Raw genomic sequence first — 13,967 nt, 5'->3', positions numbered from 1 at the left:
AGGCGGGAGTGGGAGGATTAGAATGTCGCCTCTGGTGTGCTTGATGTCAGCGTTAGGTAACATGGTAATGGGGAGCAGGACGCGGACGAGTGCTTGTCTTTTAAGATATCGAATAAAACACGATTAATCCCTAGGCACCATCAGGATGCTGCCACACATACACACATCGCATGCACACGCACACGCACTTACAATGCCCTCCACGGGTGTGAAATGCCCCCTTGATGTATTAGGGCCATCCGTGGCTCTCGCCAACGCGGCGTCCCCACACGCGAACAATATGTTGAGCTTGCGCCTAGGACTGAGGCTGCTCTCATCCACCTAGCCGCAGCCACGCCGTATCCCGCATCTCACAAAGGGCTCGGCGGAGGCCGATGGCGCCATCCCACCCTGCCAGTTGTAGCACATTGCGCAAACACTGTGTGTGCATCCCCGAGGCCCTACACAACATGGAATAGCTGGTACCCATGACCTCCTCTGCATCTCATCATACCAGCGTCACACGTAAGAAACCCAAGCAGAATGCCTGCGAAATCACCTGCTCTCAGCCACATCAGGCCCTATCTCTCGAAAGGTATGCAAAGCTTTGCAGCCACCCGCACATACAACCAGCCATCTGCTCGCAGTGTTACGCACTGCCAACCGCAGCTCCTGGCACGCATACTGTCCCTATCGCTCCTTGGCCCATCATCGCAGACTCCGCACGCGTCCGACCAGCTTGTTACGCGGTTGCAATGCCAGGATTAACACGCAACCCCTGACACCATCCAAGCCGCAGTACCGTATGACCGCTTGTCACACGCTTTGTGCAGCCTGTCCTACAGCAGCATACTTAGTGACCCTCCTTGTCGTGCCTTCTTTACAATTACGCGGTTAACGCCAAACAAGATGTCAACGGAAACGCCAGCCCTCCAGAGGCGCCGGGCGCTGGAAAAGTTTTGCAACGGACAGACACGAGTCTGCTCACCAGCTGTACGTGATGCATAGTGTGCATGCGTAAAAGTCAGTCTATCGGTGCGTAACTCTCATGTCCCCCGTTGACGCAAACCGGCCACGAGAGAATGGCCTTATCATGCAACTAAGCAAACAGCCCAGGTCCATTCAGGCCTTGGCTCCTTAACCAGCCAGGCCAGCATGCTCTGTGGTGCCACCCCGCTGCCGTCGCGCCGCCCTATGCGCTGCGGCACGCGCTTCAAGTGTCCGCCTTCACGCCCACAGCGATGTTGGCAACCTGCACCAATGCAATCAGGTGCGGCAGTTTGTCAGCTGCTTGGCTAGTAACCACTCCGACATCTGACACGTGACAGCAGATAGCATGAATGACGCACTGCGGTGTTTCACTACGAGGGCTGGGCTCGCACGGCAAGGTACGATGGCAGTCGCCGCAAACCACCCCAACGCACCTCGTTGCCTTTTTCGTCATATGACGGCGGGTTCTCCACCACGACCGTTTGCTTGGTCTTTGGTCGTGCCGCTGGAACCGAGCCACTCGCGCCGCCCGCCGCCGCCGTGGCCGCGGTGACGGGCGTTACGTAGTGGCACACTGAGCACTTGACGCTTTGTGCGCCCACCGGGTACATGAGCATGATGCTGCAGCCGTTGCACACCAGATGCCCGTACACCGGCACCTGCGCAAATGTTGCAGGCACGAAAGAAAGTCGGTGCGCAAGGGAGCAGCGCCTAGTATGACATCTCCGGACTTTTCTTTCCCCCGGGAGCCGGTCATTGCGCTGACGAACACCCTTGGCTGTGGGCCGGGCGGCTGCGGGCCACGCCTGCTGCGTCTGTGAGGAAACCGACAGACAGAAAGTGTCGTATGCGACCCTACCCATTGACGCCAAGCTTCACATCCCTTGGCCCCCAACACATACCTGCGTCACCGCGTGGCAAAGCGAGCACTGGACGCTCTGCGCGCCGCGCGGGTAGCTGAGGAGCACCCGGCACCCGTTGCACACGATTTGGGAGCTGTCCGCGCCGGCTGATGCTGGTGCAGATGTGATGTGTCCACATCGTGAGCAGCGGACATTGGAGGCGCCCTGGTTGCGTGATGGCGACGGCAGGAGCCGGGGCAAGGGGACAGTTGACGGAGACACGAGGAGGCGAGGGGCACCTGGCCTCGTACACGGCCTGCTTGCGCGTCAAACGTGTACAAGGCAGTTGCTGCCCAAGTCAGACTTACTTGGGGATACATCAGCAGGCAGCGGCATCCTCCGCATACCAGGTGGCTTTGAGAAGGCGGGGCCATGGAACCTGAGCCTGCAGGAAGTAGAATGAGCCCCTGAGCACGCGCGAGCGAGTGGCCGGGCTCCCACGTTGCCTACCTCCGCCTGGGGGCATCCACACCGACATTTTTGCGCCGGGCCCGTCAAGCGAGTTGCGAGCAGCTCCTTTGACAAGTTGCTCTTTTATGCTCCTCAAATTCAACAAGTGCTTTAAGATGTGGCTATATTGCACAAGCTTAAACAGTGTGAAGCTAATCGCGCAGGGGCTACAACAGAGACGAGGAGCAGCATTAAGGGGCCTCGGTCCATCGTGGCCCAATTACCCTCTCCACCAAACTCGTCTCCTCGCACAGCAATGACAACGGCGAAAACATAGGACAAGGCCGTCGTTTGGACCCAAACCAGGGCCAAACGCTGCGTGTTTGTTACACAACTTTGCGACAGAGCCAAGGCCGGCCGTTTAATGCGCCCTCGCAGTTATTATGTCCTGTTAATTATAGCGCTGGTGCTGATTAGCGTTGCATCAGGTATGTCGCGTATCGCTGGGGGCAACAGTCTCGCGATTTCCGTTGCTCTCTGGCCAACTGTCGAGTCCACATGTGTGTGCAGACACGCTAGACGCATCGACAGGAGCTGAACAGGCGTCAGGGGGCGGCGGCCGGGTAAGGCGCGGCTAGAGGATCTTCACAAGCACGCCTCTGTCCGCACGCGAGCCTGGTCTACTTCAGAAGTGCTCACATCATTAGCATCGGATCATAGGAAAGAATTTCCATGTTACCGAAGTTTTCACCCCGGTGACGTGACTTGCGCGCTGAGGAAGAGTGTCTGTGGCACTGGCCTACAGGCGGCGCCCAGCGCAGCGTCCGACGGTGGCCAACAGCCGGAGCTCAGCAGCTCGTCGGGGGCTGGCGGCACATCAGATGCAAGTGCACACGCAGCTGCGTTGCCGGATGATGTGCAGGGCTCAACAATAGCTCGCGGCGGCTCGGGGGGCGCTGAGCTCACTGGTGCATCCCCGGCGGCGGCTACAGCTGCTACTGCCGTAGGGATAGAGGTGCAGGGCCTAGCATCTGATGCGACTACGGTGTCGAATGCTTTAAAGCCGGCGGCAGTGACCACAGGGCATCAGAGTAGCGGTGGTAGTGCAACTGTGGGGGGGGATGCGAGCTCGGCCGGTGCACCGCCGCCGGCACAGCACCTGAAGCCACTGGCGTCGCCGTCAACAGCAGGTGATGCCGGGAGTGGTCACGCTGCACCCGCAAGCCGGGTGGGTGGAGATAAGGCTGCCGCTGTTGACACGCGGTCCAGCCAGGCTGGGGGGCCGGAGGCAGTTTCCACGCCGGCGGCGAGTGCTGCGGGTGCTCCGGCTGCAGCTGCTGCTGCAGCTGATGCCCCGCTAGCAAAGGGTGCTGCTGCCACGCCACCCTCCGCACCAACAGCCGCTACACTGGACGGCACTTTGTCGGCGGAAGCTAGGGCAGGAGCTGAAGTAGCCGCTCCGGCTGGGGCAGCGGCCACGCCGCCTGCTGCCAGCGGCACGCAGGCAGCCGCTGCCGATGCGGGCGGGGCGCCCGCGAGCCCGGCAGCGGCTGCGGCTGCAGCAGGGTCTGTACCACCACCGGCAGCAGCGGCCACACAGCCGGAGACGCAGCGGAAGCGGAGCACGCACACTGCGATCCCCAAGCCCGAGGAGTTCGTGATGTCCATTCCGGCCCAGGACCTGAACGTGCTGACTGATCCTACGGCAGCGGCGGCCATGGCGGCGGCCGCGGCTGCGCAGGTGGGTGGCGGCTTGGCGCCCGGCATGGAAGACATCTTCGTAGATGGCACGGCTGGTGCCCCAAACTACGGCGGGGAGGGTGGACCGGACGGCCGAGCTGCGGCTGACGCTGCTGGCAGTGTCGTCGTTGGCGGATCGGGACAGGGGGCCGGTGCCGGCGTGCCAGCAGACGCTGGTGCCGCCGCATTGGGCGTGCCAGGGTCTGGGGGTTCTAGTAGCGGCGCCGCCGCAGCGGGCGCAGCCGGCGCGGGCCCAGGCGGTGCTACAGGCGGGGCCGCAGGCGCAGGCGCCGCGTCAGCGGCCTCCGGCGGCACCGGCGGCGGCGCCGGCCCAGACCTGGCTGCGGGTGTCCTCCTGGATGACGATGACGACGGTCAGCGCAAGATTAATCTGGCGGCTGCGTCCGACGGCGCCAGCATCGTGGCCGCCAACAAAGAGGCCAAGCGGCCGGATCGGCTCATTGACGGCGACGACGACAGCTACATGAAGAACGCCTGCAGCGCCTCCAAGTGGGTCATCGTGGAGCTCAGCCAGCTGGGGCGAGTGGACGAGATCAAGGTGCGCGGGGCGGGCGCTGGGGCGTGGGAGCTGGGGCGAGGGCATGCGCGTGGGTGTGGGCGGTACTCGTAGGTGAGCGACAGTCGTCACCTTAACAGTAGGCGTGTTCGTGCCTGGACTTGACATCAAACGGAACAAACCTGCAACGCCACGCGCACGCGCACGCGCACGCGCCGCCCGCTCTCAGATCACGATGAAGGAGATGTACAGTTCCCGCGTGCGCGACTTCCTGATCAAGGGCCGCCAGTCGCACCCCAAGAAGGACGGCTTGGCGGACTATGGGCGCGGGCTGGAGTCGGAGGGCTGGCAGCTGCTGGGCACATTCCGGGCCGAGAACAAGAAGGGCAGCCAGACGTTCCGGCTGCCGCGCAAGGCACGCGTGCGCTACCTGCTGCTGCAGGTGCGACGGGTATGCGCCGGCCTGGGCTTGGGGCTGGCGTTCGGGTGGGGCTGGGGCTGGCGTTGGGGTGGCCTGGGCTGTCTGACGGCTGGACATCGGCACATGAACAGGCTGCGGGGCGCACACCGGAGCACTGCCGGAGCAAGATGGACCCCATATGGAGAGTTCCAAGACGTGCGTGCCCTCACAATGCGTGCCTTCCAGGTCCTGACCCACTACGGCTCGGAGGAGATGTGCGCGCTCAACGGTATGGAGGCACGCGGCGTCACCGCGGCGCAGGAGCTGGAGGCGGCGCTGTCGCGGCCGCTCAGCGCCACGCCGCCACCACCGCCGCCATTAAGTCCACCGCCGCCGCCTCCACAGCCTGCCACGCCAGCAGCCGCGGGTGCGCCTGCAGCTGCTGTTACGGGCCAAACGCGGCAAGCCGCTCCCGCCGCCGCCACGACGCCAGGAGGCAGCGTGGAGCCCATTCCCCTGCCGCCTGTGGTACCTGCGGGGTCGCCTGGGGCAGCTGCTGCGCCGGCGGCAGCCCCCTCGGCTGCAGCCACCGGCCCCACGGCCGCCGCAGATGCGGGCCCCTCAGAACACAACTGCACCAGCAATGGTAGCGGGGGTGGTGGCGAGGGCGGAATAGACGCTGCAGCACAGGCTGCGGGAGCTCCAACGCCTGCAGCTGGGACCAGCCTCGCTCCAGTGGTGCAGTCTAGCACCGCCAGCGCGGCCGCGGCGGGCAGCTGCGAGGTGCCCGGCACGTGTTCCGCCTCAGGCTCAAATGAGCTCGACAAGGATTCGCAGCCACAGCAGCGTGAGGCGGTGGTGAATGAGACCTTCAGCGCTTCGGAGCGACAAGCGGCTTCGGACGAGGAGGGTGCTGGGCGGAAGCCGGCGGCTGTGGAGGCGCCTGAGCCAAGCACGATCACGGCGCCTGGCGAAGCTGCAGGCGCAGACACTGCAGCTACAGCGGCCAAGCCGCCATCGGAGGTCATCAGCGCCAAGTCTGATGCACTGGCAGGCAGCGGCAGTAGCGATGCGGACAGAGCAAACAAGGCGGCGGCTCAGGGGGGCACTGGTGCGGCAACGGCCGGTCAGGGCGCTGCGGGCGTCGAGCAGCGCGACCCGGTGCGGTCACCTGGCAGCAGTGTTGGTGACAGCTTGACGACTGGCACTACGCCTGCGCCGCCAGCACCGCCGCCGAAGGCGGAAGCAGGGAAGGCTGGGGGCTCTTCTACGCCCTCTAGCGCAGCGGCTGCAAGCCCAGAGACGACCGCCGCAGGCCGTGCGTCCGGGGAGGCTACCTCAACAGTTGGTAGCTCCTCAGGCGCCGGCACAGCGGCCACGGCACCGGCTGCTGCAAGCACGCCTCCGTCCGCGAACGTGGGCGGTAATGCGGATGCGCAGGCGGCACAAGAAAGGGCCACGTCCATACTGGATGCGGCCGGCTCTGCAGGCGCCTCTGTTGTGCCAAGCAACGGCAGTGTGCTTCCGCCGGGGCCACCCCCGCCGCAGATGACGCCGCCAGCCGGGCCGGCGCCTGCCAGGCCTGCCGCAGGCTCAGAAGCTGCGGGCGCCTCACCTGCTTCCGCGTCTGCGCCCACAGCCGCCATCGACGGTGCCAGCAGTACACCAGCAGCTACCAACGCGACTCCACACCCCAAAGCGCCTGCAGATGCGGCGGCGGAGGCGAGTGGCGCTCTGGACGCAACGTCTGCGGGATTGGCTGCTTCTTCAAATGCCACGCTGGGCAGCGGCGCAGAAACGTCTGGCCAGGGCGGCGACGGGGGCACGCTACCACCCTCAGGCGCTGTGGATAACGCGCATCTACCAGGCGCCCCTGAGGGTCGGTTGCTGACCAACAGCGATGGCAGTCTGCCGCACCCCGCGCCCTTGTCTACCTCGCCCGGCGACGCCTGGGCAGCTGCGCACGCCCACACGCAGCCGCAGCCCGTCACGCCACAGCCCGCGCCACCCGCCCACGGCACCGCGCCACTCGCTGGCGCAGCCGCAGCAGCCGCGGCCGCCGTCACAGCCGCCGCGTCAGGCGGCACCTCAGGCGTGCCTGCGTCTGCCGTGCCTGCACCTGCACAGACGCTGCCGCTCGACACTCTGCTGTCCATGCTGGACGGCGGGTCAGCCAGCAAGCCGCGGCTGGCGGGCAACTTGTTCGACGTGATCAAGCAGGAGATGATGATGCTCAAGCTCAACCAGACGCGGCTGTGGGCCTACATCCACGCGTTGGTGGACGCGCTGAACGCACGGCATGAGGAGCTGGAGGCGGATGCGCAGGCCATGGAGGACAAGGTGGGGAGGGGGGTTCGCGTGGGCAGATGGTGGTGTAGGCGGCTTTGCTGCGGGGTTTAGCGGGCACAGCGTGGGCGCGTCCGGCTGTTCGCGGGCTTGCTGCGAGAGGCTGGCATGTAACGGGTAACCACATTAACATGCGCGCTGCGTCATGCACAACGTTGTATCGGTTCCCAGGACCTCGTTCTTGACCTAGTGCCTTGTCCTGTTACCCTTTCCAGATGACCCAACTCGACGCGGCGCTAGCGCTGGCGCCTGCGCAGGCCGCGCAGCGCGCCGGCGAGGCCACGGCGCCAGCAGTTGAGGCGCTAGCCGCACGCCTGGACGCGTTGGAGGTCCGGGCACGCCGTGATGAGGCGCTGAGCACGGTGGTCTTGCTGTACGGCAGCGCGGTGCTGGGCATTGCGGCGGCGGCGGGACTGGGCGGGGCCGCTAGCGGCCGGCCGCGGGGGCGAAGCCTGCTGTGGTGGCTGGTGGCGACGCTTGCGCTTGCAAATGCCGTGCTGGGGCTTGCGATTAACGCGGGCGCGGTGCGCGGCGTGTGGCAGGGCCGCGGCCGGGCGGCGGCGGCGGACGTGAGGGACCTGCTGTTGCACGCAGTACAGCAGGTCAGCAGCTGGAAGTGGGCAGTGGGGTCATGGGTGGGCTGGGTGGCCGGCTCATGGCGGGGCAGGCCGTGGCGGTAGATGACTGAGGCTTGAAGGGCGGGCTATAGGTAGAACGCCGGGAGGGTAGGATGGCCGCAGTACTCGCACTGTCAGCAAATAGGGTACAACGCATGCCGGTCATCAAAGACGCACGGGCGGCGGAAACGTTGGTCCTGAGAGTTTATGTGCACATGCGTTGGGAGCAAGCCTGTGATTACTACAGTGAACTTGACTATAGTACTGAATGCTGCGTGGGTCCACAAACTGATACATCTCGTACATTTCGTGGAGCCAGACCGCCAGATTGCTAGGTGTGTTACAAAACGAAACGAAAGCCCGCCTTGCTAGGTGTGTGCACGTGTGTGTGTGTGTGTGTGTGTGTGTGTGTGTGTGTATGTGTGTGTGTGTGTGTGTGTGTGTGTGTGTGTGTGTGTGTGTGTGTGTGTGTGTGTGTGTGTGTGTGTGTGTGTGTGTGTGTGTGTGTGTGTGTGTGTGTGTGTGTGTGTGCGTGCGTGCGTGTGCGTGTGCGTGTGCGTGTGTGTGCGTGTGCGTGTGCGTGTGCGTGTGCGTGTGCGTGCGTGTGCGTGTTTTCATAGGCGGATCACAAGAAGAATAGGACTGCAGCTTGACGTCTGCCCATTGAGACTGAAGTACGTTAGTTGCTGCAGGTGCTACATGCGTGAACGGTATAGCAGTGGGTAGGTTGGCGTCGTGATTCGGTGCAGGCTGCGCGCGCAGGATGTATCTGTCCACGGTGCAAATTGGGTACTTGGGCAGTTGCTGTGATGATAAGACGGATTAGGGCAGCAAGGCGACATGTAGCTTGATGCCCGCTTGGATCAAGGAGCGAAGTTTAACTTGTGGCAGAATGGCCTATCCGGTAACGACGGGGGCCCATGGTATGTCCTGGGCTCGGGTACGGGGCGGGTGCAAATCAGCATGTCACCCTAGCGCCTGTTTCCGTTCTTGTCACATTATCCAGTACTATGGGACAGACGTGATGAAATTATTGTAAAATAGGGGAATACCCTCGAGCAGACAAGGGAAAGCTAAAAGCACTTGTGAAGCGCTCCACTGGCTGACTGCACCTGGAGATAAAAGCACTTTCTAGCGTATGAATATGCAATTAACTATGCCTAAACGCCATTAGCACACGGTGCTTTGGCAGTCGTGCCGATCGCGCCCTTTGAGAGCGTTCGTTCAAGCGCCACTTCGCCTTGCTTTTGACATGGCTGACTTCAACGAGAAAGCCTATGCCCGGCAAAAGTTTCGCAGCTCGCGAGGCCGTGGAGGGCGCCGAGGAGGCGGGGGCCGTGCTGGCGGAGGGCGCGCTGGCGGGGGCCCCGCACGCCAGGCCCCTTCTGACGGCCTTGACAGTAATGCGTTCCGGTGAGAGGCCGCCGCACCTTGACATGCATCTGCTGATGCATCAGCGCGCCGCAAGCCGCGTCCACAGGCACCTCTGCCTCAACCCAACGACGGCAGCCGGCGCCCTAGCATCTACCATTGCCACCTACTGTCAGTAGGGCTTGCGTCGCCGTCACCATTCATTCAACTGCACGGACACTCTGGCATACTAGCTCCCCTCCTTCTTCCGGACTCTACAATGCAGTTATGACGATGAGTCGGCGGCGCCTGAGGACGGCACCGTCGCGCCGCGCTCCCAGGGTGCTGACCTGGAGGAGCTGCTGGCGGAAGCGGAGGCGGCGGGCGGAGGCGGCGCCCTCAGCTCAGCCGCCTTCTACCGCTTCCGCGCGGCGCTGCAGGACATAGGAGACGAGGCGCCGCCGCTTGGCGCCACACAGGCACCGGACCAGGTGCGAGTGAAGGAGCGGGGCTGGGTGTTGTGTATGTTGAGGCTGCTTGTGGCCAGGCTTGCATGAGCGCCAGCCGGACACATAGCGAAACACCGAATTACAGATGCCATTACAGTGCCCTCCAGGGGTGCGGCGTGTCTACATGTCTCGCCAACGCGGCGTCCCCACACGCGAACAATGTGTTGAGCTTGCGCCTAGGACAGACGACCACTCAGAACGGTTTAAGAGGGCTAGCGCTCAGACAGGATCAACCTATCTAGCTCCTCATTTCACGGGCCTAGACCGGACGGCTGGGGAGGACAGGACCAGTACCCTGTCTTCCAGACTCTGCTGCACACACACGTTGCAGCACACACACTCCCAATCACTCGCTATCACTCATCCAGGCGCTGCCATCAACCCCGCCCCCCCCCTGCAGCTCCTGGCCATCGACCTGCAACAGCTTGGCGACTGCCTGTCAGCCCTGCCGCTACACCAGCTGCTGGGGCTGGAGCCGCACTACCTGGAGGGCTGCGAGCCGGCAGCTGCAGCAGCTCCAGCAGCGTCTGGAGTTACTACAGCCGCCAAGGCAGCAGCACCAGCCCTAGCGCCGGCGCAAGTGGCAGCACCAGCACGCCTGGCAGTGTCGCTGGTGCCCCCGGTGCCGATACCGGTGCCAGTGCTCGTCACGCCGGCGGTAGCTGCCGCCGCGGTGCCAGTTGCGTCGCCCGCAGCTGTTGCAGCGGCCAGCGGCAGTGCAGTGGATGACGGCGACGAGGATGCAGAGCTGGCTGCTCTGCTGACGGGGCGGCCGGTGGTGGCGGCCGCCAAGCCGGGAACCGCCGCTGCAGCGAGCGGCGCCGTGGGGATACGGCCGGCGGGTGCTGGCGTGTCGCTACCGGCGTCATTGCAGCCACGGCCGGTAGGGCTTCCAGCAGCCACAGCGGTGCCGGTTACGGTGAAGACGGTGGGAGGGCCGGTGGCGGCTAGGTTGGGGACGGCAGCAGCAGCAGGAATGCCCGTGGTGCCAAAGATTGTGGCCGGACTCCCGGTGCGGGTGGCTGGCGGCGTGACCGCAGGCACGGGCGGCGCAGCTTCACCAGCTGCAGGGTTGGCAGCAGGCGCTGGGAAAGCCGCCGCCGGCAGCGGGGCTGCTGGTGGTGCTGCTGCGGGTGCGGGTATGGATGACGAGCTTCGGCTCCTGCTGGGGCTACCCCCCGCAGCGGGTGGCGCGGTGGGGGTTCCGATGGCGGGGGCGGCAGCTGCAGCGCCGCCGCGGGCGGGGCTGCCGCAAGCTGGCGGCGCCACAACTGTCCAGCAGGTGAGAAGCGGCTGCAAGCCGCCCTGGAGGTTCCGCCTGCATTTTGAGACAGCCTGGCAATGCCGCTGCGTATTGAGGCGGCCATGGTGTACTAGGCACCGCCGACACGTGCCGCCCGCGAATGTGCTGACCGGGTGGCGGCCGATCCGAATCCGCCCTTGCATGCCGATTTTCCAATACGACTGCGTCTCTTCCTTCGCAGGCTCGGCCAGTCGCCAAACTGGGCACCACCGCTGCTCCGGCGGCGGCGGCGACGGCAGCGGCCCCGGCCGCAGCTCCTGGCGGCGGAAAGGCCGCCGCGCAGAGCCTAGATGACTGGCTGAACAGCATGTGAGGCAGCATGGAGGCGCCCGCGGGGCGCAGCTGGGTGTGCACTTGGGTGATGTGAGGTGGCGGCGCATTCAGGCCCTGTGGTGAGGCGTCTGCATACATTCAGGCAAGGTGGAAGGCAGCTACGGTACACGGAGGGCCGTGGTTGCGGCACTGTACTTGGTGGCCAGTCGGACTGTCGGAGTCCGCCAGGATGCGGTGGCTAGGCACCCCCCCCCAAAAAAAAAGAGTTGTGGGGCGTGGAAGGCAGTGGCGACGCAGGTCATGGTCAGGGCGTGGGTGGTGGTCGTGCGAGGGTGCCCCTCAGGAGCTGTGCGGGCCTGGGTTTCTGTTGGGTCCAATGCATCTGTAACGTGCGGCGAGTCACTTCCATGTGCATGCAAACCGGCGTGCGGGGAAATCGGAGTGCGCCGAGGCGGTGACCCGAGGGCCTGTGCGGCAGCCGAGGCTGGTCAACTGCCTCCTGCTGCAGACGCCTCCGCACTGCCCTCATTTTCAGCAAGCTTGCACAGAAACATGAGCTTGCCTTCGCAGTCCATTGCCGCAGCGTCAAGCCACAAGGTTGCCAAGGTGACTCAGGGGGCGGCCCAATCCCTCGCGGAGGGTTCCGGCGCTTCTCATATGCCCCATTTGTCCAAACTCAATTGGCAAATACTATCTGGGGCTCGCCACGCAAAACACACTTGCTATCCTTGAACCCGCAAACCTGTGTCGACTCCGCGTTCTCACACCGATGATTTCCGCGTCAGTGCACCGCTGCGTCAGGGCCGCGCTTGGCGGCTTCTCTGCGACATCGCAGCCAGCTGCGCTCGCGTCCGCTTGTCAAGGCCTCCGCAAGATGCTGCTGCGGCCGCCCCACCGCAGTGTTCACGCCGGCGCCTGCAGCCAGACCGGCAGCCACATGAGCGACAACGACCCAGCGTCGCTCGCGTACCACAAGGAAAAGGTGGGGAGCTACGCGGTCGAGGGGGGCGGGTGTGTCCAAAGTGGGCAGGGGCCCTTGCGAGGGAGGGGGGGGGCTGAAATGCCCAAGCCCAACAAATAGGGGAGGCAGGCACGCGCGGGTGACTGGGTGCAACGCCCCCCCCCACACACACACAATCCTTCGCGAAGCGGGCGACATGTATTGGGCGCATGCCAGCTGATGTTGAACACGCGGCAGCATGCACGCAAGAGGGTGCCGATCCGCCTGAAGCCGAAGCCGCGGGAAGCACCTAATGCAGTCGGCCAGCCCCCGCGCGTCGCCTGCTGACACATCTCTTGCACACACCTCCTGCCGTCGCCCCTTTTCCGCAACCTCTGCCCCACAGGCGCTCAAGGGCGAGACGCCGGCCTTCGTGCCGACGGCGGAGGGCTGGCACGAGACCCTGGCGTCCGTGAGCGAGGCGGTGGTCAAGGCGGAGCAGTGTGTGGACGTGGACACGACCAAGGTGCCAGAGAAGCTGGAGGCACTGCAGCAGCACACTATCCACGTGAGTGGCTGCTGAGACGGTGGCATTATGGATGGGCTGGGCCGCCGGGATGGGATGTTGGGGCGCCAGGGGAAGGCGGGGCCAGTGACTGCGTAGGAGCGTAGCGTGGCTGGTTGCATAGTGACTTTGCCAACACAGAGGTTTCGGCGTATGGCGTATCCCTTCCATGCATGCTGGTTTCTGTGCGGGAAGTCAGGCAGGACGGGGGCTAGCGGCGCGGGGAGGCTGCCGCCTATGCCCGTGTGCCCATTTCATGTGTACAGCCATGCCTTCTCGTGCGGCGCCGCCCGCACTTTCCCTTCTCGCTCTCGTCCCCGCCATCACTCTGACTTCCATTCTGGGTTTGCTCCTTGTAACCCCCGCCGCCACAGGTGGTCCAGCAGCTGCACCACGCGGGCGAGGACGGCATGCCCGCCACCCAGCGCAACGCCGGCCGCGACGTGTCAGAGTCGCCGGCGCACCGGGCCAACCTGGAGCACACGCGCAACACCACCACCAGCCACGACCCGCGCTAGGTGTGTGGCGGCGGTTCAGTGGCGGCGTGCCCAGGCTGAACCTAAGAGCCGTAATACAGGGCATGGCAAGGTCAGGGGAGTTAGGCGTGCATAGCCAAGTCGGTGCCGCGGAATGCAGGCATATGAGCAGCGATGCGGCATAGGCACAGATGTAGAATGTCGGCGGCTCGAAAGAAAACGGTCTGCACCACGTGGACCGCACTCGGACATGCCCTGTAACTGGGTGGATGGTAGTGCATGTGCTGTCCGGGGCCTTATCAACGGCTGTTTAGGGTTGGCTGGCTATAAGGCCGAGGCTGTTGGTGAGGATTGCGTTGGGTCAGACTGCATGTAAAGGGGATTGTCCATTCTCCTTACGCATCCAAAGTGTGCTTGGGTCACCGCGGCCGGGCTCAATTGCGCACAGGTTGGTCTTTGCATCGTGGCCAAAATCATCTGCGTTTCAGTGCCCGCAACGGGTGCGACATGCCACATGGTGTATTAGGGCCGTCCGTGGCTCTCGCCAACGCGGCGTCCTTAACCCTCCGCCACACGCCGAAGCAATGTGTTGAGTTTGCGCCTAGGACAGACGACCACTCAGGAAAGTGTAAGAGGGCTAGTGACAGGGCTAAGACACGATCAACCCATC

General features: G+C 64.3%; 4 protein-coding genes across 4 annotated transcripts; 3 read left to right on the top strand and 1 right to left on the bottom strand.

Moving 5' to 3' along the window:
* Nucleotides 1–87: 87 nt before the first annotated feature.
* CHLRE_12g517350v5 (uncharacterized protein) lies at nt 88–2,466 on the bottom strand. Its single transcript, XM_001697031.2, has 5 exons — nt 2,322–2,466; nt 2,180–2,256; nt 1,872–2,036; nt 1,404–1,628; nt 88–1,231 (listed from the first exon to the last, which is right to left on the bottom strand). Exons 1-5 carry the CDS (start codon nt 2,347–2,349, stop codon nt 1,193–1,195), a joined length of 534 nt encoding a protein of 177 aa, XP_001697083.1. The 5' UTR covers nt 2,350–2,466; the 3' UTR covers nt 88–1,192.
* A 100-nt stretch (nt 2,467–2,566) lies between these two features.
* Nucleotides 2,567–8,822, top strand: CHLRE_12g517300v5 (uncharacterized protein). Its single transcript, XM_043068324.1, has 6 exons — nt 2,567–2,749; nt 2,832–2,884; nt 3,067–4,560; nt 4,748–4,960; nt 5,165–7,258; nt 7,480–8,822. Exons 1-6 carry the CDS (start codon nt 2,686–2,688, stop codon nt 7,942–7,944), a joined length of 4,383 nt encoding a protein of 1,460 aa, XP_042918419.1. The 5' UTR covers nt 2,567–2,685; the 3' UTR covers nt 7,945–8,822.
* A 64-nt stretch (nt 8,823–8,886) lies between these two features.
* CHLRE_12g517250v5 (uncharacterized protein) lies at nt 8,887–11,716 on the top strand. Its single transcript, XM_043068323.1, has 4 exons — nt 8,887–9,294; nt 9,518–9,722; nt 10,141–11,022; nt 11,225–11,716. Exons 1-4 carry the CDS (start codon nt 9,134–9,136, stop codon nt 11,354–11,356), a joined length of 1,380 nt encoding a protein of 459 aa, XP_042918418.1. The 5' UTR covers nt 8,887–9,133; the 3' UTR covers nt 11,357–11,716.
* Nucleotides 11,717–11,876: 160 nt separating this feature from the next.
* CHLRE_12g517200v5 (uncharacterized protein) lies at nt 11,877–13,941 on the top strand. The gene is made up of 3 exons (XM_043068322.1): nt 11,877–12,298; nt 12,663–12,824; nt 13,196–13,941. Exons 1-3 carry the CDS (start codon nt 12,191–12,193, stop codon nt 13,337–13,339), a joined length of 414 nt encoding a protein of 137 aa, XP_042918417.1. The 5' UTR covers nt 11,877–12,190; the 3' UTR covers nt 13,340–13,941.
* Nucleotides 13,942–13,967: the final 26 nt, after the last annotated feature.

Source organism: Chlamydomonas reinhardtii, chromosome 12 (genome assembly GCF_000002595.2).
Source record: "Chlamydomonas reinhardtii strain CC-503 cw92 mt+ chromosome 12, whole genome shotgun sequence".
NCBI classification, from domain to species: Eukaryota; Viridiplantae; Chlorophyta; class Chlorophyceae; order Chlamydomonadales; family Chlamydomonadaceae; genus Chlamydomonas; species Chlamydomonas reinhardtii.
The sequence above is the reverse complement of the archived record's forward strand: the minus strand, read 5'-3'. Positions and strand labels throughout refer to the sequence as shown.